General features: G+C 50.5%; 1 protein-coding gene across 2 annotated transcripts; it reads right to left on the reverse strand.

Annotated features, from left to right (window-relative positions):
* Window positions 1-449: 449 nt before the first annotated feature.
* Window positions 450-20,345, reverse strand: ADA (adenosine deaminase). 2 transcript variants are annotated; one of them, XM_033075339.2, is made up of 11 exons: window positions 20,320-20,345; window positions 12,711-12,772; window positions 9,530-9,652; window positions 9,273-9,416; window positions 8,362-8,477; window positions 5,950-6,074; window positions 4,288-4,359; window positions 3,920-4,021; window positions 3,119-3,186; window positions 2,579-2,708; window positions 450-2,182 (listed from the first exon to the last, which is right to left on the reverse strand). In XM_033075339.2, the coding sequence occupies exons 3-11, from the start codon at window positions 9,541-9,543 to the stop codon at window positions 2,081-2,083; spliced, it is 873 nt and encodes a 290-aa protein (XP_032931230.1). In that variant the 5' UTR covers window positions 9,544-9,652; window positions 12,711-12,772; window positions 20,320-20,345; the 3' UTR covers window positions 450-2,080. The 2 variants fall into 2 exon arrangements, with proteins under 2 accessions (XP_032931230.1, XP_032931229.1); XM_033075338.1 differs by lacking the exon at window positions 20,320-20,345 and adding an exon at window positions 20,095-20,133.
* Between the last annotated feature and the right edge of the window lie 4,181 nt (window positions 20,346-24,526).

Below are 24,526 nucleotides of genomic sequence, written 5' to 3' on the forward strand. Positions count from 1 at the left end.
CTGAGCCCTTCTTTTCAGCTGACCCAAAAACCTTTGGGCAAACACTCCTCTGCTGGTGCAGCCCAGCAGCCCAGACTGCCCCTCGCTGGCTTTGAGCATCAACCAACTGTGCAAAACCCAGGAGACAGGGGGGAAAAAAGTGATAAACAGCTGGAAAGGTGAGAGTAGTGATGGCAATGCTGCTGTAGCAGTGATAACTCCCCTCAGATTACTGAAAAGGACAAGGGAGGTTGGAATAAATAAATCCATAAATCCAGCTTGGCTGTTTGGCAGGGGAGCAGGCTTCCCTCTGGCTGCCAAAGTGCTCCAGCCTGGCACCAGGAGAGGCAGCAATCAAGCTACCAAAGCCCCATCACACCTATCAATGAACCCCTGTAATCCAGCAGGGGTTCAGGACCACAGTCCCTGAGTCACCCCTAAATAGAAAGGCACAAGAATTTCTCTTTTAATATAAATTTGTTATTTTATTAAACAGGATTAACAATCAACTGTCCAAGAATCCAAACAAGCAACCCTTTATCAGAAACAACTGTTGGAGAAAAATGACCCAAAAAGGCCTGTTTATTTCTGCAATCATGTCCATAAAAGTGGTATTTATCTTTTGCTTTATAAAAGTAAGAAAATCACTCTCTCATCTTTTTTAATCTATCTATGTGTATATATGCACCACATTCTTCAGAGATGAGCATTTTACTCTGAAGACCAATATGGAAGCCCAGAAAGAATGGAAATACTCCCAGCACACCATCACTGCTGGCTGAGACTGGACCAGTCCATGGTCTGCCCATGGCAAAGGTGACCATGGCCCCTGTCAAAAGGCAACTTTTTGGTACAGTATCTTTGGAGTGAGCATCTTGGCAGAGCCCTGGGATGCTAAAGCACACCACACACTCAGGTAAGAAAACAATGGTCTCTTCTCTGGATGCCCAGCTCTATTGCCTATTGAGTAAAAACACTATAATGCCATAAAATCACAATGGAATTTTTGGTGAGTTTCTCTGTATAAATTCTCCACCAAACTGAAGATCTGACTTCTAGCCAGTAATTGAGTGAGAGAAGCAATCAGATGGGACCTGAGTCAATGAGTGACACTGGGTCCAAGTTCATTTACTTATTCAGGCTTAAGAGTGCCTAATGATTGTGTCAGATCAGAAAAGGGGCAGAATTGTTAAACCAGGCAATCAATCACGTTTTTTCCAAGTCCTAAACAAAGTAAGTGGAAGATCAAACTGCAGTTCACAGGAGTTCTCAAGATGAGTAAAAAAAGAGGGGAAAATCAAGGCAGATTTTGGTGCAAAGTGTTAAAATTATGTTCCAACTTCCTATGCATGTGTGAGCATGGTCATGGCCAGTTGTGAGCCCAGGGCCTGAGCCCAGGGTGTTCATTCTGCAGCAGTGACACTGAGAGGCCTCCTACATGGGAGTTCTTGTCCAAGAAAAGATGCCAAAAAAAAGTGTTTTGGTTTACATACCCTTCAGACCTGTGCATGGGCAAGGGCACCAGCTTGCAGCTTGTTCTTATTCCAGGCTTGTTAGTACAAGACTAACCCTAGGTAAATATAGCTGTGACCAAACCCTCTCACTCACAGGGACAAGAAATAAAGCCTCTGTGTCTGAAAAAAATACTTGCTCCCTGCCAGGACCAGCACACCTCTTCCCTGGAAAGGTGAAGATTTACCCAGGCCACAGCCAGAGTTGAAAGTGGTTATTTCAGCACTGCAGGCAAGGGCCAGGCAGGTCAGTGGGACAGGACAGGTAAAACAGGGAAAGAGAGGAGGTTCTTCTGTTTGCATTTGCAGTACAGAAACACCAGCAGATGGAGAAGGGAGTCAGAGCAGCAGGCAGAGCCAGTCTGCTTGCACAACAGCAGGATAGGAAGCTGGATATCCATTCAGGAGAGAGTTGTGGGGTACAAGTAGGTGTATGTGATAGTCTGATTCTGATGAGCACTGTAAGGGTCAACACAGGGCTGCCAGGACTAGAGACTGACTCTGGGCACCCCCTGCCAGTGCTCCCACTGGCACAGAGGACAGTCAGGCACTCATGAAGGGCCCTGCTCCACGCTGGCTCCCAGGACAGGTCACGATGTGTTGGGGACCATCCCATAGGCCTGGTACAGCTGGTTGAGCAGCTCCTGCTTTTCCTTCTCAGGTAAGAAGCTGGACTGGGCTGCATTGATGTTCTGAGGAGGAACAGGGGGAACACAGGGACATTAAGACACATCAGACATGAACACACAGTTGTGCACATCCCAGCACCTGGCTCTGAGCAGCAGCAGGCGAGGGAGAGTATAAAGTTTCCACTCTCAGATTCACTGCCAAGGCCTTATTTTATGCCAACTGCTCTGGCCCATCACTAGCAGCAGTCCCAGGAGATCAGCACAAATCAAAGATCTTTAAATACTCTGGAATTTTTGAGATATGCTTTTGAGCCTGGTCCTGCTTTTCTGCTTACAAGGCCAGAGCAGAATTTTCTGGTTTACATTAAAAACTCTTCAGCTTATTAAAAAAAAAAAACTAGTAGGTTGTCCTGGGCTGCACTGAGACATCAGCAGAGTACCCAGCCAAGGCTGACTTACAACTCTCTTGAACTCCTCTTCAGTGAATCCCATGTGCTCCTTGACGATGCCATAGTCCTTGTCAATGGTGGAGTTGAAGATGAGGGGGTCATCCGTGTTCAGGGAATAGTTGGCACGGTCCTTCTTAAATCTGTAAGGAAATCAGGTTGAGCTGGTGGGCAGAACACTGGGTGTGATACTGTGCAGTTTTCAGGGTGAAATGCAGCAAAAGCAAAGCCCTCAGGGCTGTCTCTGCAGCTGGCACTGCTGGACAAAAGCACAAGGCTCAGCTTGTCCCCCCATGGCTCTGCACTGACTGCCAGGAGTGGTTGGGGTGCAGCATCTCGTGCCCATAGCTCAGAGCAGGGCAGGAGGAACAGCACAGCCTCCCCAAGGGACCCCACACCCTCCAGCTGCACCAGGCTCTCCTGTGCCAAAGGACAGGGATGAGCCACGCTGTTATACATCATGAGATGTGCCTTAGCTTTGTACAGCAACAAAGCAGCGGCAATCAGCCCAAATCCTGGTTATTTGAGATTTCACATAATTGAGAAGTCTTACTGTATCACGGGGTGTTTGGTGAAGTCTGGAGAACATGCCCCAGTGAGATAACTGGACCAAGGGCAGACCTGTTTGGGGGAGTTAAGCATGAGAACCAGAATCAACCACACGAACCTAAACCCCAGCTGTGCACACAGATAGCTCAGCACACTGGTAAAACCAGATTAGAGCTCTGTTACAGCTGCCCCTCAGCACTACTACTGCACAGAGCAGTGCATGCCCCAGATATGGATGCAAGGAGCCCACAGCCCACACAGCTGTGACAGGGACAGTGGGATGTTGCCCCTGGCCATCAGTCACCAGCCCTGTGCCAATCACTGTTACAAAACCACTTGCATTAAGCACATATTCCCTCTGTTAGTTGGATACTCCCATTCTGGGGAAAAGCAAAATAAATCCTTACACCCCTACTGCTACACCCAGGCATTTCTACCCTCCAACCAGGCTTGCTCTGGTGCAGCAGCTGATTTTGGAAGGACAAGCCTTTAGGTTTGAGGTGTATAAATCAGTGAATAAGCCCTCCAGAATTCATCCTTGGCCACACAAGGATCCATTCTTCCTGCTACATCCCTCCCTGTGCACACCAGTGCTCCCAGCAGCACATCCCAGCAAACAGACAGGTTTGTCCCCAGCATTTTTCCTGTGGCACTTTGGGCATCTGGGTTAAACAAACATCACTGCACATGTGCTCAGCACTTGGGTGTCAGGTCCTGTCCCTGCCTGCAGCACAGCCCAGGTGAGGGCTGTTTTCCACTCAGACAGCAGCTGTCTGGTTGTCACACTCCCACCACACATCCTCACCTCAAAATGCATCTTTATCTTCAGCAGCTCCTTGTAGAGCTCAGGGTCCTCCACCACATGGTATCCATGGCCAACACGCTCAGCCTTCAGGACATAAACTGCCTGGAGAGCACAGGAAAAGCTCTCAGAGCCTGCAAGCACAGCCCAGAGACCCTCATCCCACTGCAGGTACAACCCACACCACCAAACACCACACATCAAACCCAGACAGCTCCTGAGAGTCCTCCTCCAGCCATCAGGTCACATCTGTGCCCATGTCCCCAGTGCTCACTTTGCCATGGATATGGGGAGGATTTGGAGCCTCTCTCCCCAGAGCAGGACACTGCACAGCCCTGTCCCTCTGTGCCCTGGGTCAGAACCCCTCATACCTCCTTGACCATGGCAGCAGGGCCGGCCTCCCCAGCATGGACAGTGCGATGAATCCCACACCTCACAGCTTCCTGCAAAACAAGGGAGAAGAGTTCTGTCCCACCACCTGCAGCAAGGTCAGCAAGCTCTGGGGCTGGCACTGCTCTCGGGGGCACAGCAAAGCTCCTGTGCCAAGAGCCCACAGATCACGAGCCCTGCACTCCAAGGGCTGTGAGAGCTCAGTAATGTCACATACACAGACACTTAAAAATCCTGGTTATCTCCCACTGGAGCCCAGCCAGGCTCTTCACGGGCTTTTCATACTGGGTGAGTTCACCTCTGCCTCCTCTGCAGAGAGCAGCAAGCTCTGAGCCTCTCTTCCTCCACACACTTGACTTTCTGCATGAAACTTGCAGCAGTTCCAAGGAACTTCTACATTTCTGGCCAGCTGCAGCCACGTGGGAGGGTGTAGAAGCACCCCAGGGCAGAGATGAAGAAATGCTCTGACACTGAGCACCTCCCTCCTGTAAGGGGCTGGGGGTGGAGGCAGCCCAGCCACAAGGACCCTGCAAGTGCAGCTTTGGGTGCAGCTCCATGATCATCCTGAAAATTCCATTGCCAGGGGGTCACAGGCCACCTGGGCTTTGGGAATCCTGGAGGGAAGCCTGGCTCCTGCTTTGTTGAAGGGCCACCCAGCTGGCAGCAGCAGACAAGCTGCAAGCCCCATCTTGCAGCAGACATTCTTCACAGACAGCCCTTCAGGAATTTGCACTCTGGAGAGTTTTTCAGTTACTTAATATGGATGGGAGGGGGGCTTGCTTCAGCATCTCAGAGCCTGAGTGAGCCCCTGGCACAGAGACAAGATGCATCCTTCAGACAGAGGAGGCTGGGTGCTGCTGGCCCACCAGGGCAGGATGAGACTGCCTCCCATCAGTTAATGAAGCCCTGTTCCCATGCCATTGTTTACAACCACCCTGCTCACTCAGCACAGCAGTGAACAAGGCTGGCCTTGTATCAGATCCCACTGATGGGGTGAAGTCCCCAAGGAAGCCCCAGGTACCTCCAGACCCGAGCCCTGCTTGCAAACCACCACCCTTTGTGTCAGTGATGCTGCACAACCTCCTCCCCCACGGGTGGTGGGCACTAACAACCCCAAATTTCCACCAGCAAAGAGGAGTGAGGCTTTCCCTTCCCTCGGAGCCACTGCAGAGGCTGAGCTTTGGTGAGAGCCTGGATCAGGCTCCTGAAGCCATTCCAGTGTTTGCATTTGAGATGATCAGATAAAAGCCCTGCAAATGTGCAGCCTCCCCTCTGCTCCTCGGTGATCTCTGCCAGACTGGAAGGGCCAGTCTCTCCCACCCCTGGCTGTGGTTTCACCAGCCCCAGGACCATCAGCAGTGGGGTGGGGGTTGGTTTGGGCTCCGTGTCACTCCTGTCACACTCAGTGCTGCAAGGTAGCGTGCCAAGCCCCAGCTCTAAGGCCATGTTTTAGCAATGATGCCTGCCATTAATCATTTAGGAAATATAAACAAATACTTTTGCTATTCAACTGAATGTTTTTCTAGCTGCAACGAATTTTTAAGCTGTCCCAGCTGTTTGCAGTTTGAAAAGTGTCCCTTCGCACACATCCCCTCAATATATATTTTTCTTGTAATTTCTTTTTAAAAACTTATTCCACAAACCTCATAAGCCTTCTTATGCTCAGAGTAATCCTCCACCTTCAGAGTCTCATCTCCAGCCAGGTCAACAGCCACCACAGAGTCATTCTGATACTTCTTGCAGAGCTCCACCACCTCTGGAGACCAGCCTGGAAGAGGCAACACCAGGATTCAGGAGGAAGCATTCATAAGAGTTACCTTCAGCATTTTTCTAAACAAGTCCTAGTCCTATAACTAGAAGGCTAGAGCTTTTTTCTTTAATCTCTCCCAAAATTTGATGCTCCAAAAGAAAGCAGGCAAACTCCTAGAAAAGTCTGCCATCTCTGTGATCTTCAGGCAAATAAAAATGGTCAACTGATCAGTCTGTTGTCAATGAAAGGAAAATCAAATGCATTCACCAGCTATAAAACTGCTCTCATCATGTTTTTCTGCTCACTTCAAGCAGGGGAAAAAATTAGTTAAGTTTCCAAGCAGTGATGACTGCTGCAGTTGGCTCAAGGTCAGATGAACTGCTCTGCCCTGGGGCTACAACCTGGTGTGTTGCAGAAATCCCTCAACTCCTGAGCTTTCATCCCTTCCCTGGCTGGGCAAGAGAGGGCAAAGGCAAGAACTGTCCCACCAGATGAGCTCTGTCAGGGAGGAGTTTGGGCTGGGAGGGGTCTCTGGGGGCCCTGTACCACAGCCCTCCCTGCCCTGTTGTAGGGCACCCTCGACTCTCCCAAGGATTCCACTCCTGGTGGGAAGGAGCTGTTTTATCTATTTGACATCAGTGAGAAAGAGACTAAAAGTGGCCAACAACAGCTTCAGAGTCTCTCTGATCAGGATAGATAACTTCTAAGAAAGAAACTGCATCTAGCAGCTCACATAGCACTTAACCTTAGCAGAAAGGCCAAGAAACAGAGATAAACAGTAGTGTTAATAATTAACAGGCACCTGCTGTGTACAGACAATCCCCAAATCATATGAACACACCAGGATGATGTGTGCAACTTCATCATCTATTTTTTTTCCCCCACCATTTTCCAACTTGCTGGGTTAGAGTCATTATTTAATTAACAAGTTTAATGAGAGCTGGTTCTGGCTGGTATCTCTGCCTTTCTCTCAACAGTTCATTAATTACAGGGTGGCTTCTCACTGCACAGCACACCCTGAATGCACTGCTGAAGGCTCTCTATCAAGCACATCACTGGCTCTGGGTATCAGCTGGTGCCCTGCACACAGGTATGAGAATGCCACCTCTGCTGGTTGCACAAGCAATCCCTCCTGCAGTGAAGTGCAGGCTGCACACACCCTTGGGTGCTCCTGCACCTCCTGCCTTTACCACTTGTTCACTGCAGGGCAGTGTGACTGTGCCTTGCAGCTCTCCAGTTTCTACAAAAGAAAAACATTCTTTTTCCCTAGAAACCAGAAAAGTAAGGATCAAGTTTTCAAAGTATTGCTTGGTGGTGACTGTGCAGGCAGGAAAAATAAAAATCCACTCTCAAATCTACCAGATTCCAAGAATATAATTTTTCACATTTCTAGACACAAATTAATCATGTACTTACTGGGGCAAACCTTTCCACCATCTACCCTACAAAGCCTACATGAAACTGGTGTGAGATATGGGGATACTCAGAATAAAACCTTCACATAAAATAGCTACTGCTATTTTACTAAGTCTACATGAAACTGGTGTGAGATATAGAGATACTCAGAATAAAACCTTCACATAAAATAGCTACTGCCACACAGCCTCTCTCTGCTGCATCCTTCCCTACAGAAAGATGCATGCAAAACTCAGCCTCATTGAAACGTTGGAAATTGGGTTTTCTTCCTATTCTGGGTCACAGAACCTGTTACCAACAAAGTTTTTCATCAGAGCTGTTCATTTTATAAAAAACATTTTATATATGTGCCTTCAGTGTATCTGACTTGTGTTTTCAGCTTAAGCCAGAGACTGGCTGCTGGCAGAGGATTCTGTGGCTGCCCCAGGACCAGGCTAAGGAAGGAGCACCCTGCTGCAGGACCATGAGCAGGGCAGTGTGAGATGCCATCCCTGGTCCTCCTTCCATGACCATTTCTCAGCCCTCCAGTCACTCGTGGCAGATGCAAGTGCTCACTGTGCCAACAGCTTTTACTGGCCCAAGGTGAGCTCTGGCCTTTGGGCAGGGAGCAGAGATCCCAGCTCCCCCAGGAGAGGACACAAGAGCCCCTTCTGTCCCTCTAGCATCTCTCAGATGCTGGTTGTACCCCCAGACCCCCTCCTGCACCCAGCAGACGTTTCTCTCCAGTGAAAGGAGCAGGGGACCCCCAGAATCTCCTCAGCACTGTCTGGTCCTGTATCAGACCCCCAGCCTGGGGCTCTCCCCACACTCCTGCAGGGCCCCAGACCCAGGACCACCCCCCCACGCGTCAGGGAAGGGACAGAGCAGCAGGGGAGCTGCAATACATTACTTGGCATATGGCGCATGCAGCATAGAATAGACCTGGCTTTGATGTGGAAATCCCTTTCTCCATCCTTCAGTCCCTGATTTACGAGCTGAACCACTTCATCTGGAGTGAGGTCTCCCCTGCAGGGAAGAAAAGCCATCAGCACGAGGCCAGACACCTGCCAGGGAGGCAGGCAGGAGCCACAGGTCCAGCCCAGCAGCCCCTGGGAGGACAGGCTGCCCCAGGTTCCACCTGCCCAAAGAGACCACCCAGAGCCCCAGAGCACCTCTCACAGCCCTGCTATGGACACATTTACCTGCACTGAAGCAGGCACAGATGACACTAGAATTTAAAAGGACTTGGGGAACTGAGTGCCCATCCTGCCTGAGCAGAGGAACCTCCTCTTTGCCAGGGCATCTCATTGGGGCACACCATTCTCTGCAGCCAGGCAGGGACAAGCCCAGGGCTCAGCACCCACCACAGCACACTTGGGAGGGGCCCCAGAGCCCAGCATTGATTTGATGAGAGGCACTTATCAGAGGGATGACATGAAAGGAAGGGATCTGAGCATCAGCCCCCTCCAACACCACCCACACCTCTGCCAGCTCAAATTCCCATTTTGTGGTCAGGCAGTCAGTCCATATGTGGACATTTCTTTCCCTCTCACAGCCAGGAGGTTGAGCACAGCTGCTCTGCACATGCAGAACTCGGTGCCCAGAGCAAGGGACATTAAAACACTGCAGCACACCGAGGTATTTAAGATGAAAATCTCTATCAGTGGGAGAGAGAGGTGGAAGCACGCTGGCTCTTGCTGCATGGAGGAGAAGAGTTTTGTTACAGCAGCCTTTGAACACACAGCAGCTGACTGGCATGGGGATGCCCTTTCCATGCCCAAGCAGCCCCCCAGCAGCCCCCCAGCACAGCAGATCACTCACTCAGCCTGTCCCCAGGGGATGGGAGTCACACCAGCGTTGGCCAGCAGGTGAGGGCTGTACCGGACCTCCACGTAGGCGACTCCTTCCTTTGCTTTTGTTTCCACAAACTCGTAGGCAATTCTCTTCACTGCCTCACGGTCACCCCTGCAGGGATGGCAGTGGGACTTGTCACCCTCAGGGCCCGCAGGGGACCTCCAGGGCTGAGCCAAGGGATGCTGCCAAGGGTTGAGGGGGAAAGCAGAAAGCAGGGTACTTACGCAATGGCAGGCATGTAGTAATTAAATTTCTCTAGAAACTTGGGAAGTGTCAGCGGTGTGTCATAGCTGACATACTTCAGGAGCTCCTCAACAGTATCCCCAGGGAGAGGGATGCCTCTTTTCCTGGAAACAAAGCCACGTGTTACTGACAGGGCAGGTTATCACATTTTTAATCAGCCCATTTTATACACCAGTTGCATCCAAAGCTGGCAGCATCAACCACCATTTCCTCACAGGAAAGATACAGCACACACTGTCCTTCCAAAATCTCCTCAGGGATGGAGCCCTGAATCTCAGCAGAGAGGAGGGTGATCCAAAACACAGCAAAGCACAAACAAACCGAAATACAAGCCAGGCTGACCCGGCAGGAACACAGCCAGGGCACATTTTAAGCTTAAGAAGGAGTTCATCTAAAGGGGCTCTGGATTATTTCTTGGCACCTCCTAGACCTAGCAGTCTAAAGAATTCTAAAGAATTGCCAAAATCCTTTAGAAAAATTAATTTCCACTTATGCAGGCTCAAAGGATTAAAACACCAAGGAGATGCTCCAAGGCCTGGGATCACACATGGGTTTAGTGCCAGCAGCTCCTGCTTCCTGAGCCCAGCATCCTGGTGGCATCTTCTGGGACAGCAACACCTCCCACACAGGAACAAACAGCAACAACTGCTCCCAGTGCAGGGACAGACAGGCTAAGGCCCATGTAAATGTTTCCAGGAGGGAAGAGGCCATCGTCCCCAGGAGCAGCTGGAACACCAAGTGGGTGAAGGTGTTCCAGCCAGGACCAAGGGGGCTGCCAGCCAAGGGTGCTGCAGTTTCCTGGGCAAGCTTTGCCACCCCCCTGCCCTCTGGTACCCTGCACAAGCCAAAACAAATTTGGAATAATAACCAGACAGTTGTTTTTAATCCCCTTTCCTGCCACAACGAATTACAGCTGATGGATGGAAGAACTCTGCTAACAGACACAAAACACCACAGCTTTGGTGATTGATGCCAGCAGCCATCCCAAGGAGCCATGCAGGGACATGGGCCAAAGGACCCCACTCCTGGGCTTGGTAAACTCTGCTCCCTCCCCACTGAGCCAGGAAGGAAAGCAGCCCCACGCTCAGCCCTCCCATGCAATCTGCACAGATTAAGTTGCTGGCACTCAGCAGGGAACGCTGATCTCTGCCAAGGCATCGGTTTTCCTCCCTGCCTTGCCCTTTCCATGGCACTGACACATCAGTCTCTGCTCCAGGAGCCGACCTGCACCTTCCTCCACCTGCCCAGGGAGTTTCCTGCAGCAAAGCCCCTTCCCTGCCTCTTTGATGTGCTTCCTGAAGCAGTGCCTTCATGCAGGCACCAGTGGGATGATCCACACTGGAATCATCTCTGGATGAGGAGATCTGGTGGATCATATCTTTTGGAGCTGCTGCTGCCCCATCCCATCCTCCTTGTAGGTAGGACTCTTCTTGAAGCAAAGTGGCCAGAGGGGAACATGGGAACATGTTTGTCCTCACTGCCACCTGGAGTCCTTCCCAGACTGCCCCCAGCCAGGGCAGCACCACCCCACCACAGAAAGGAAACCTCTCCTGGGGACACCCAGTCCCCATGAAGGGTCTGCCACAGCTCTGAGCCCTTTGGCTGAGCAGGAACAATGCAAAGACTGACCCAGACCTGACAGAATTAGAGACCAAGTTTCTAAAAACAGCTGAGTTCAGCAGAGCACTGCCCAAGGGGGCTTGTGCATCCCAGCAGCTTGGGGCTCTGTCTACATGGTCAAACACCACCTAGCAAAATTATTTCCAGCTCTTTACCTTTAAAAATAGACCACAAGCAGCTTTCTGTGCCCAGGGTGAGGTTATTAAGGCAGTCAGTCCCCTACAGGCTTCTGCACTGCCCCACTGTTTATTTTGGTGTGAGAGTGCAAGTTTTAGAGCCCATGAATAGCTCAGCCTTGCTGCACTCAAGGGCTGGCAGCTCAGGGGGGATGCCAGGGCTGTTTAAAAATAAGAGGGAACTTGGACATTCAGGCAATGAAGGTTTCCACCCTAAGAAAGGATCCTGGCACAGGATCCCCAGCCAGCCAGTGCCTTCTGGTTTCAGAAGGATTCTCCTGAAATTCTCCTGAAATTTTCCTAGGGGACTACACTGGCATTTCCCATTTGCAGGCATAGGGACCCAGCAGAACTCCAGGGAGTCAGCACCAACTCTTCTGTTCATTTGGACCTGTATTCCAGCCCTGCAGCCCACAGCAGGAGCCCTGAGTTCACCATGCCAGCATCCAGTAAAAAATGGGCTGGACAGCCCTGACCTTTCTCTGACTACACAGCACAAAGTATAGCCAGGTCCTGAAGAAAAAGCTGCTCCACAAAGATATTTTCCCCTAGGACTACACTGCCTTGGAATCTCCTGGGCTCACAGGATGCCAGAACCACTTCTCATCCTCTTCAGAACTGACTTTCTCCCCAAAATACAGAGCTGTGCCTAAGAGCCGTTTCCCAAAACCCTTCCTCTTGCCACTTTCTTGATCTGAGGGTATCAGTGACAGCTGGAAGAAGTCTTGTTTATTCTGCTCACAAGTGTGGAGCCAGGCCCTCACACAGGTTAATAATTCACCCCATGCTTCCCACACAATCTACACTGAGGGAAGATGGGCTCTGTCAAGGAAACAACCTCTCTCCAAGGCACTGCCAAGTGCTTCCCTGGGTCACCCCCACACCAGTGACTGCCCAGTGCTGGCACCAGCCTGGGATTCCAGTGCACATGGCAGCAGGGCAGCCAAGCTGGCTTCACCTCCCAAACCATGCAACAGCACCACCACCAAGACAACCCTCCAGCCTGCTGCCATTCCACTTGGTTTTGTGATGAGCAATGTGGAAAAAGAAATGCAGCAGCTCTGCTGTGTGCTGGGTACACCTCAAAGGCAGGCAGCTCTTTATGAGACATCTTCTGCACTTCTCTCATGGTGGCTCCTCTGAGCTTGCCCAGCTCACAAACTCACGACCACCTCAGCCACATTCCTGCTGCCTGGGAAGCCCCAGGGTCTTTTGGGGTGTGCTCAGTGTCCTCACACTGTGCAGAGTCAGAACCAGCACCAGCCAGGCTTGCTGCCTGCAGGATCCTCTGTCACAGGTCTGGAGCAGCAGAAGAGAGGATGCCTTTGAGCTGCAGCTCCCAGAGCTTCCTTCCCCCACAACTCACTTGCCAAAGTACAAGATGGTCTCTGGTCTGATGGCTCCATCCAGGTGGACGTGAAGCTCTACCTGCAATAAGAGAAAAGGGTCAGGTACTCTTGAGCTGCAACAATTATTCAGAAAGAAGTAACTGCTGCTTACATGGGTATAAATGTAGACAATACAAGGAGGTACATAAACATTTTAAAAATATAATCATCATAAAGTTTATTATTCAATATCTAAGTATTGTCTAAATATTTTGTTATGGCTGCTGGAGCTCACACACTTAATGAATCTTTAGACACTTATTCTGTTTCCAGTAATATTTAGGAACTGCCCTATCCTTATTTAGATTTCAGGAGGAATTAAAAAAGCAAACCCAAACACCTTCACTTTCCAGCTTGCTTCCTCCTTGAAATCACAGGCAGCCAAATACTAATTAATTTGCTAAGAGTCATTACATGAAAACTTTGACTTCACTTCCAAGAACCAGTTCCTGACAGGTTGTTAATTACATGGTATTATCAGGGCTTACAGCCTCTCTAATCCTGCACAAGGGGTCAGTCCCAAGGCACAAAAGGTGCTGTAAAAAATAATAATAAGTTGCCCCACAGAGGTTAACGAGGTTGCAAAATAAAACACTTAAATTTTTACTCATTAATAATGGGACAGTAACTCAGGTCTTTTCACTTTGAAGCCCTATTTCCCCATTACTGCTGAAACACTGGATTTTAGAGAAAGAGACCCAGAAAAGCAAAAGCAGGCTTTTTCCATTAGCCAGCTGGGGCTTTTGGAGGAACATGACAAATGTAATCTGGAAGTCGAACTGGGAAGGAAAATATTAGCTGTAAAATGTTTCAGCTAGTTATCCATCTTTCCAGAACCGTTTTCTTTTAAGTAACAGAATAGCCTACAAAATACACATTCGATTTTATTGTATTTTTAAATGAAGCTGTAGATTAGAAACTTAAAACACAAGGTTCTTTTCAGCTATAACATCTCTGCATTTCCCTGCAGAGATGATAGCTGCAGGGTGCCAAGGCTAAGAATGGAGCAGGATTCAGAAGAGGACTGGGTATTTGCATGGATAACTAAACTACCCAGGGTTACTAATTAAAGCCCACAAACCCTCTGGCGTCAGGGCATGTATCAAACAATAACTACGAGGAGCTGGGAGAAAATTGAGTGAGCAGTGCCTGCAAGTGTCCAAGAGCAGGTGACAGCTCCTGGCACAGGGCTGGCAGTGCCCATCTCTGATGTCCTGAGCTCACTCCCATCCCCACACACAGGCAGAGGCTCCTGACTCACTGCCAGGGCTTCCACTGGCCACTCCTGCTGCAAAAGGCAGGGCAGGGACAGTGCTGGGGCTCAGGCCATCTCCTCATGATGGCCATGAAGCTGCCACTAAACGCTGGTGGGGTGCAAAATGCAGGTGGGGCAGGCTGAGGCTAGATCAAACTGATGGGGGCAATCAGCTGGCCCAGGGGTCATGAATAAACCCACAGACACCACTGACAGCAGATTGTAAAAACATATCCCTGCACTTCTCCTAGCCTTAAGATATCATCTGAATCAGGAAGATTTAAAAAGGGCAAAACCTGATCTTTCCCCCCTCCTTGAGTTATGCAACCCTGCTTATGAGGACTAAATGTCCTGCAAAGCAGCAGATAAATAACAGGATGCAAACGTGGTCTGCATTGCCAGATGTGGACGCCTTGGCGCGTTTTCCATTCTTGAGCTCCAACTCCTATTTCAAAACCATGCAAGATCCACTCCTTGAGGTATTCAACAGCCCTTACGATTTTCTGATGGAGTTACAGGCTTGAAATTTGCTCACATTAGATTTAAAACCAAAGCAACCTGAACCTATTGAGGTCTTCTCTCTCAAACACTTTACAACTGTTTCCTGCAAGAGCATCTCAACATGACATTTCCATCAATGAGAAAGCAGATTCTGTGGCATCCTTTATCTATGCAAGTCACCTCCTCCTACCACTTCTGCAGGTGAGATGCTAAAGCAGCAAGTTCTCCAATATCAGCAACAGGTTCTTTGTGCCCTGCCAGCCTTTTCTGGGGTCTGAAGACACTTAAACCAAGTGCTGAGAAACCCTTGTGCAATGCTGTTCAACCCAAAAAGTTCTGGTATTTCCTCCAAGAGCAGTGCTTCAGAGCAGTTTTCTGCAGCTGTGAACTAATCTATGCTATTTAGATGGTCAAAGGACATCCAAGAGGCAGAGGTGTGCCTACAGGGCTCCAGATAAGGATGCAATCAGAGGCACAGCCCAGCAGCTCATCTGCCCCCAGCACCTTGTGGGCAAACCCTGAGAGCTCCCAGGTCTGTGGGAGGCTGCTCACTGCAGATTACATTTCAGCTCTCTTCCTGCCTGTTTGTTTCGGGTAAACAAAGCACAAGTCCTTTCCAGATACAAAAGGGTGACACGACCTTGCCTTAAGCCAAGGAAAGTACCCCGATAAGGATGAAAGAGTTTTCTCTGAGCTGTGGCTCCAGGGGACACTGCCTGAGCAAGCAGAAATTGGGAGAATGCAGGAGCCCAGTGCTTCTTCCAGAGCTCTCTGCTCCTCAGTACACAGCTCCATGGGCATGTGGTCTCCCACCCCAAACCCTGTGATTTATTTGTAGGGAAAGCACGAGCACACATATTCTGTTGGGATCTCAACAGCTGGGGAAGGATCTGCACAGCACCACAGGCTGCACCAGCACTGGACAGGAGCCTTCAACCACTGATCACAGAATCACAGAGAGATCTGGGATGGAAAGGAACTTAAAGGTCATTTAGTTCCTCCCCTTGCCGTGGGCAGGGATGCCACACACGAGATCAGACTGGTAACTTCCCTTCTAGAGCCCAGCTGAAGTGGTACCACCTGTTCTGATGAAGAAAAACAAAGCAGCAGAACTCTCCAACGCTTTCCTGAGGAAGGAGCTTTGTTCTCCCAGGTACAGCGAGGACCCTCAGCACCAGCTTTGTGCAGGAACCCTTCACTCCCTCCTGCACCTCCACTGATCTCCCACCAGCACATCAAAAACCCAAAGTGTAATACAAGAAAACTTGTCGTTTCCCTCTAGAATTGCTGAAAGGCAGTGGGATGGGTTCAAGGAGTGTTCAAAAGGCTACAAATTGTGCATCCTCAGCACAGACAGCCTCCAAGTCCATCACAGCAAACCCAGCGATTTCCACTTTTATACAAAAAAGTTTTAGCTCAACCATGGCACATGACTCATTAGTGCAGATATCAGCAAGTTGGTTCAGAATTTTAAAAAGGAGAAGTTTTAAAGGCTCTGGTTTGACCTCTCTGGAAATACTGTAATGTTTTCTTTGAGACGTAATAAGCTTCAAAAATAAATTCAAACACAGAATTAAGGTACTCAAACAAGTATGTTCCATTCCAAGATCAAGTCTGATTATTTTTATTTTAGTGAAATTAAGGGGGAAAAGTTAACCAAACATTCAAAGTATTTTCATCCACAGTCAACCCAACTCAGTTTCTCTGTTATGGTTTGATCAGTGGACCATGGCAGAGCAGTTACCTGGTCAGCTTGCCCATTGCATGGCATAAAAAGAACCATTTGAGCTAAGGCACTTGAAGGATTTTCTGTATTAGGTGGTTTTAAGGTCTTTTTAAAAAATATATGCAATGACCAAAGTCATTCCACCCCTTTTATTGGGGGTTTTGAGCAGACATTAATAGACAAACAGGCAGCTGATAAAATTGCATTATTTCGAAACCCTTAACAGTGACTTTGCCCAGGACTATTTATCATTATTATTTATCTTAAAAGGGGATAATTTAGGTTCATTCTATTAATCTCAGCGACTGAAAAACAGGGTAATTACAGCTGTAATTTATCAGTTATTAGATAAGCTGGCAAATCATTGCAAAAAAACAATTAACTGTGTTCCCTGAAGACTGGTTTTATGGAAGTGTGCTGCAGAGTTCCTCATCCTAAATTCATCTCAAACACTCATTTAGAAGCAAGAGGTGAGAGTGGCTCATGAGAGTTGTGAAGTGGAAGCAGCACAGCATTATCCTCAAACCTGAGGATGCCACAAATGCATTTGGGAGATGTATCTGTCACAACATGCTTTAAGGGGTGAGCCTTTAAAGAAGAAACATGGGAGAATATAAGCCCCACAGTGCTCCCCTGCAGGAAATATTTGTGCTTTCTGCATCTGGACAATGATTCATGGGTTTGGTGGCTGAGGAAGAGGAGGATGCTCCAGTGCAGCCTTCAGTACCACCCTCCTGGCACCAACTACCCAACCTGCACTGACCTCAGTATGAGACTCCTGGTGACATTAATGGGTGATGGTGGCTGTGTGTCATCACAGGGGATGGTTCCCATGGGTGGCAGGGCCATGTGCCCACCAACCCACCCCAGACCTCACACCCACACCTGGCTGGAGCAAGGCCCTGCTTCAGAGCAATGAACAGAGCCCTGGCACTCTGTGCAGCACCAAGACGATCTCTTACTGCTACCATGTTTGACAAGTGGATCTGGGAAGGTTATCCAAGAGCATCCCTGTCCCCATCATTAAAGAACTGAGCACACAAGGTACCACTGTGTAAGGTACGGCTTGAGCTGAGCAGTCTCAGCAGCACCAGGCTCTGACCCATGCCAAGTCAGGGGTCAGGCTGTGCACAAGAAGTGGACAAGCCAAATCCAACATCATCCTCCACACACCACTGTGCACTTGCAGCCCCCTCAACAGGCAGGGAGAGTCTGCAGGGAATGGGGCAGGGTGTCCACTCAACCCCCTGGGTACAGCCAGCACAGGCTGGGTCAGCAGTCACTCTTCTCCGAGAGCTGCCACACACAGAGTGCCTCACACAGACAGCCCCATGCCACCTGATGGTTACTGTGCAAATGAGAGAGTGGGCCTGACCCCAGAAACCCCTTCTCCCATTCTGCTCCCCACAGTTCAAGGCACATGGGAGCTGCAGGAGAAGACAGTCCTGAAACCCCCAGGCTGGGGCTGGCCTAAAAGAAGAGGGCAGTGAGTAATAACACAGTGCTCTGGTTGTGGAACAGAAAGAGTGATGGTTGATATCAAAGGAACATCAGCCTTTTCTGGTTTTTTATGGCCTACACCAAGCAGGGTTCAAAGTTGTCCTCCCACAGCTCCCTGCTCATCAGTGCAGTCACTGGGAGTCAGCGAGTTCCTGAAAAACAGAGGCAGCCATGGCCCCACATTCAGCTGGGGCTGAAGCTGCTCCAGTTACCAGAAACATCTCTAAAACACAAAAATGGTCATTCCCAATGGCAGAGGATGCAGAGGAATGAATAGGGTTCATTAACTGACTTCAGGCCCATTTTTTTTCCCCCAAGCCTGACTTAGCAGGTTCACAGGACTGAAAGGGACCGCCTGAGTCAGGAAAACCAACCTGATAATTGGCAATAGCCAGACAACAGAAGCCTGATCTTAGCAGTCAAACCCTGCAGTTTTTCCTAGGTCTTTCTCTTTGGTATCCCAGTCTCCCACACACAGGAAAAGTGGAAGCACAAATGAAAGAAGAACTTAAGTTGCTATTGTCGGCTAAAATTTTAAAACCACCAGGATGAATCAACAGCCTTTTTTCTTAGTGGAGTTGATGAAGCACCACTATCTCCCAAAAATGAAGTGGACTTGAAAAGGCTTTAACCATTAGCAGCTGTCAGTGCCCCCTGGATTTTGGTACCAAGGTTTGCCTTCTATTGCATGGATCAGCTTCCTACAAAGGGAACCACAGTGATGGAATGAAACATCAATGAGAGCTGTGCACACCACCCTTTCCAAGTGTGTGAGACTTTCCTGGTGCAAACTCAGCTGAGAGATAAATGGTTTGGGAGTGGGAGAGGATGCAAACAGCAGCAAAACCGGCCAATCCTTTTGTGTTTTTGGAGATAGTATTTTTCTCTGGAAAAACCACAAACAGTTGCCATGACTTCTCCCAGAGCAGCAGCACAACTCTCACATCACTTTTCTTGGCTTCCTCTGCCTTGCCTCCTTACTTTCCCACAAGAGCCCGACCTGGCAGAGCTGCTCCCCATACAGCACCTTACCCAGAGCACAGCCTGAGAGCTGAGCCATCCTGCAGCACAGGCAGTGCTCTGCCATCAGATACAGGACTCTTGCTAACCACAGCTGTTTCATCTTCTTCTTCCTCTATTTTACAATCTAGATAATAAACACATTACCACACGATCCTACTACAGATGCAGTATACAGGGAATGGAAAGAGTGAAAGACGGGTGCCTGCTGTCAAAGTGGTATCATGGGTACCTGAGGAATAACTGAACTAAATGTGTAAGAGAAAAAAAACTAACAATGAAACCGCAAAAAAACAAAAACAAAAAAAGAAAAATCAACCAAAAGCACCCAAAACCAGCAAAATCAACCCCAAAAACAAAATAAAAAACACACGAGAAAACACCTGTTTTAGCAGACTACGCTTCCCCTTCCCCAGCCAGGCCAGCTGTGCTTCCCCAGCCCGGCAGAGCCGTGTCCCCGGCCGGGCGCTGGGATCAGCCTGGCTCACACCGCTCCGGCGGCGGGATGTGCGGGACAGCCGGGACAGCCCGTGCCGGTCCCGGTCCCTGCGGGGAGCTCGGGGTGACAGCGCCCGCCGAGCCCCGGCCCGGGGAGCACAGCCGTGCCCGGGGAGCACAGCCCTGGCCCGGGGAGCACAGCCCTGACCCGGGGAGCACAGCCCTGACCCGGGGAGCGCAGCCCTGACCCGGGGAGCGCAGCCCTGGCCCGGGGAGCGCAGCCCTGGCCCGGGGAGCGCAGCCCTGGCCCGGGGAGCGCAGCCCTGGCCCGGGGAGCACAGCCGTGCCCGGGGAGCGCAGCCCTGGCCCGGGGAGCACAGCCGTGCCCAGCTCCCACCCGGCAGCCCCGACTGCGGAGAGCAGGTGCGGCCGCTCGGCTCGGGGCACGACCGGAGCGCGGCTCCTCCGCCCCGTGCACGGCTCCCCAACACCGGGCACGGCTCCTCTGCCCCGGGCACGGCTCCCCAACACCGGGCACGGCTCCCCAACACGGGGCACGGCTCCCCAGCACGGGGCACGGCTCCCCAGCACGGGGCACGGCTCCCCAGCACGGGGCACGGCTCCTCCGCCCCGTGCACGGCTCCCCAACACGGGGCACGGCTCCTCTGCCCCGGGTACGGCTCCCCAACACGGGGCACGGCTCCCCAACACGGGGCACGGCTCCCCAACACGGGGCACGGCTCCCCAATACGGGCACGGCTCCCCAACGCGGGGCACGGCACCTCCGCCCCGGGGACGCCTCCCTAACACCAGGCACGGTTCCTCAACACCGGACACGGCTCCTCGATACCGAACACGGCACCTCGGTGGCGGTGCACGGCCCGGTGCCGGCGCTGCGCCCCCGGCAGCGCTGCCCGCTCACCTTTGGTGCCGCAAACACTCGCCGTGCCCGCTCCATGCCGCCGCTACCGCCGCTCTGCCGCCGCCGCTCCGCGCCCGCCCCGCCGGCCCCGCCAGCCCCGCCCCGCCGGGCCCGGGGCAGGCTCCGGCTCCGAGCGCTGCCCTGTGAGCAGCCCGCAGTCCCTCGCACTCCTCCCCCCGCCCAGGGCAGCGACACCTGCCGCTGTGCCAGCCCCAAGTGTCCAACCTGGTCTTGGACACTTAAGCGATCCAGGGCAGCCGCGGCTTCTCTGGGCAACCTGTGCCACCTTCAGTGTTCTCGCAGGGAAGAACTTCTCGCTCGTGTTTAATGTAAACCCACCCTTCCTGCAATCCCACTCGCGTTTCCTTCGGGAGCTGAGGGCCCGGGTGGGCCTGCTCCTCCAACGATAACACTGGCGGAAAATGGAACAGGAAAAAATGATAGCTCGGCCTGAAGAACAGGAAAGCGATCTCCAGCTTTGATTGCAGTCTCAAGCGAATTTAACAATGTTTGTTTTCACCTTTCCTGTTCTCAAACCTGCTGCTCAGTGACTCATTTTATTTCGTGTGATGGCTTTAGGTTCACCATACACTTATTGCAGCTCTTGCAAACTCACACTGAGGTTTTCATTCCTTATTTCCAGTGACCTGGCCATGTTTTATGCTGCTCCTCTGCCTCCTGCTTTCCTTTCCCGTGAGGATGCACATGGCAGCCCACATGTTTGAAGACATTAAGGCAGAAAGTCAGAGAACCACAGAATGGTTGGGTCCCTCTGGAGATCATGGAGTCCAGCCCCCCATGCTAATACAGTTTCACCTAGAGCAGGTTGCACAGGGTCGTGTCCAGGTGGTTTTTGAGTATCTCCAGAAAGAGACTTTCAGAGAAGTTCTGCCCGTTCCTCCCTGCATGGATTCTGTGGTACTGGGGAGAGCAGAGTTCCAGTCACTCCAGAGCTAGCATTCCCATCTAGCTAAAGGCAAGTTTGCCAAATGGAACCTTCCCCAGACCAACCCTTGGGGAGCATCCCTGGGGCCCTGCAGCCCTGGGTGAGATGAGATCCAAGCTTCCCAGAAGGCACTGACCAGGCAGCTGGTTTTCCAAAATCACTGCAGAGACAAGGACCACGGTTTAGTTCTTCATGACAGGAGTTCACCTGCCCAGGTGAGGCCTCCCCAGACCACAGGCCGGGTCTGCAGGGAGCCCTGGAGACTAAAGTCACTATATCAATGAAAAACACTATTGTTACTTGCTCTTGTGCATAAGCAGAGACAGCTCTTGGGGCTGTAGTTGTGAACACTACCACAAATGGCTGCAAAATCAAGTTTCTTCATCTCCTTCCCCAGCTGTGTTTACTCCAGATGGACACTGTTTGTGGAAGCTGGCAGCAGGGGATTAGCTAGGCAGAGCTCTGCTTGTGGGGATGGGGAAGGCTGGGTGCTCCTCCAGCCCTGGGCTGTCACAGCCAGGTGACAACTAACAGCCCAGGGGAGTGGGCAGCCCTGAAGCAGGGGCTGCAAGCTGGTGCTGGCACTGCTTAGTGAGTGCGGGACATGCTACAGGATCACTGCTCCATAAGGAAATGTCACCAGCCTCCCTTGTCACTCCTCCCCAGCTTTGCCATGAGAGCAGTGATGGAATTTCTGCCCCAAAACCAAGTAGGCATTGAGAAAACAGTAGTTTTTCAGCTCAGATCCCAAGGTTATTTGGATCTGTGCACTGCAGTGGAGCCTATGGGAATAGCCCAGGGCTTGGCTGGTGTGGAAAGTTCATCAGAATGTTCTTTTTTATTAAATACAACCTATCAGGGATGCCCTGACTGCATCCATGCTGTACAGACAAAGCACATTAGCCACAGCTAACAGGCAAAAATATTCTTTACAAAATAGTGACTGGCAGGGGAAAGTAATCATTAGCTGCCAAGTGTGGGGCCAGCACCACTCAGGGCTTCCAGGAGACTGTGGGATGGAGCAGCACTAACCAGGCTTATGGAAAAGGAGCAGGAATAAATAGCATATATTTTAAAATCGTTTCAAGCTCCCAAGTGCTGAATTTGGGAAACACATCCCCCCCACTCTGGGTGTGCATTGATGGTCTGGGCACAAACAAAATGGTCCAGGCAGGGTACAAATTAGCCACTGGGTGTGGAACTGCCGCTGGGCAAGGAGAGCTCTGGCTCACATGGACCATTTCACCTGCACATCATGGGCTTTTTTATCAGCCACCTGAAAAACATCTATTTTGCATAGGTAATGACTTATAGTATCACATATTTGACTTCTGACTTCAGGTTCAAAGCAATTAAAACATAAATGACCCCAGTGTGAAGAGATAGTGCTTTCCAAGGATCTTTTATGGGCACAGCCCTGCTTGATGTGTCACGTACACTGGGAGGGCAGAGGTCAATTAGAGCATTGATCTGAGATTAGAGGAAATTACAAGTTATAAAAAATAGCTGGTGGGTAATTTTCTGCTGGGAGGAGAGTTGATAACAAAGGTCAGAAAGAGGCAAATGGAATTGAACTGGCCCCATCCACTGGAAATGGTGCAGTAAGGGCTTTTTGATGGTTTTTTTTCCTGCTTAGCAAATACACGTGTGCTGCAGACTCAGCTCTTTCCAGGAGTGTCAGCACAGTGCATTCATTGGACACAAGTGTGCTGCAGAGCCTTAGAAACACAGCTTGGGCTGATTTTAATTGACCTGACCCTGATCCACTTTATCCATCTTTACCACTGGCTTAATTGGGTGCAATAGCTGCTGTGCTGTTGGTATTCAATCTGTGTTTCCCCGTGAGAACACTGCATCTCTCTGCAGCCAGAAGGCTGAAGAAGAAAAAATCTCTCTTTTGTGGTGGTTTCCCAAGTGGGAATTCACAGGGCATGAACAGGGCCCTGTCTGGACAAGCACAAGGATGCTCTGGGGCCATCCTGGAGGAAAGCAACTGCTCCTCTGCACATTTGTCTGGTCCCTGAGGCTGTTTATCTTTTGTATTTTTAGGGAAAATTCCAGGCAGCAAAGTAGGGGTAAAACTGATCTTGGAAGCTATTCCAATGCTTATTTCCCAGGAGCTATATTTAAACCTGTTCCCTTTCTCTTGCCCCCAGAAGTTAATACCAGCTGTGTGTCAGGGTTCCTGACACCTGCAAACAGCTTTCCAAAAATAATAAGTGTGTTTATGCTGGACTTAGATCTTAAAAAAGGCACTTTTCTATTTTGGTTTGGGGTTTTTGTTGGTTTGTTGTTTTGTTTTTTTGGGTTTTTTTAACCAGATACCAATATGTCACTCCAGTCCATTCTAAGTGGCTAATGGAGGAAAATATGTTCAGATTCATTAATTCTGTCAGTATAAATACCACTGTCATGTGTAATTATGATATAATGCTGTATTGGTTGACTTTGCCAGATGAGACATTCTCAGCCCAAACATCCATTGCTTCTGCAAAATTTTTGGTTTTGAGACAAAGCTTTCACTTATCTCAGCAATTCCCTTTTAATTTCTGCAGCTTCCCTGCAGGGCAGGGAAAACCTCTGCCCCTGGGTGAGCCAAAACTGGAGTCACTGGTGGGAACTCAGCTGTGTCCCATTTGGCTCCTGCTGGGGATCATGGGACTCTGTGGTCAGTGGGAAAGGCAAAAACCCCACTGAGGATCTACCCTGCTCCTCAAAGAGACTTCACTTCCCCTCTGCTCTCAGAGGAGCTGGAAGCAGACACAACACTGGCCTCCCAAAGCAGAAGCAGATCCTGCATTACCCCTGGTCTCAGGCAGTTTCTCCCAGCTCTCCATCAGCAGGGAGTGGGTGCTGGGCTTTTCCTGAGGATATTCATGGAACTGCAAAGCCAAGAGCATCAGAGGAAACAGAAGGGCCACCAAGCAGCCCCTCAGAGGGCTGGTGACACTTCAGAGGCACCACTGGGCAGACCCCTCTGGGGGCTTCTGTCTGGCACTGCTCACAAGGAAACCACAACCCTCACACCCCTAAAACAACACCAGCCTGAAAATAGAAGGAGGCTCCTCAGTGGAAACTCCCTGAGACACACCCCAGGGAACAGATGAGGCCACCCTGTAAACAGGTTGCATATTCCCATTTTGGGGCATTTTTGAGCAGCACAGAAATTCACACCCAGCTGATAACATGCCCAGCATGGGCACATCCCAGGAGGCAGCCACTGGCAGAGCCACGTGGGCTCTGCAAGCCTGCTGCACTGATCCCCTAACCAGATTAGGGCTGTAACACAGAGGCCCGATTTGCACACAGCATCATGTATTTCAACCTTTTCTGTGCATCTCCTGGACAATAAGGCTACCTGAAATGAGCTAGGGAGGAGTTGGACTGCTCCAGACCCCACCAGATAAGTATGCTACCCCCCAAGATTGGTATAAGCACAGTTTTGAAAATGATAAAGCAGAGAGAAGGCAGAGGTATGCAGTCAGT

Source organism: Catharus ustulatus, chromosome 17 (assembly GCF_009819885.2).
Source record: "Catharus ustulatus isolate bCatUst1 chromosome 17, bCatUst1.pri.v2, whole genome shotgun sequence".
NCBI lineage: Eukaryota > Metazoa > Chordata > Aves > Passeriformes > Turdidae > Catharus > Catharus ustulatus.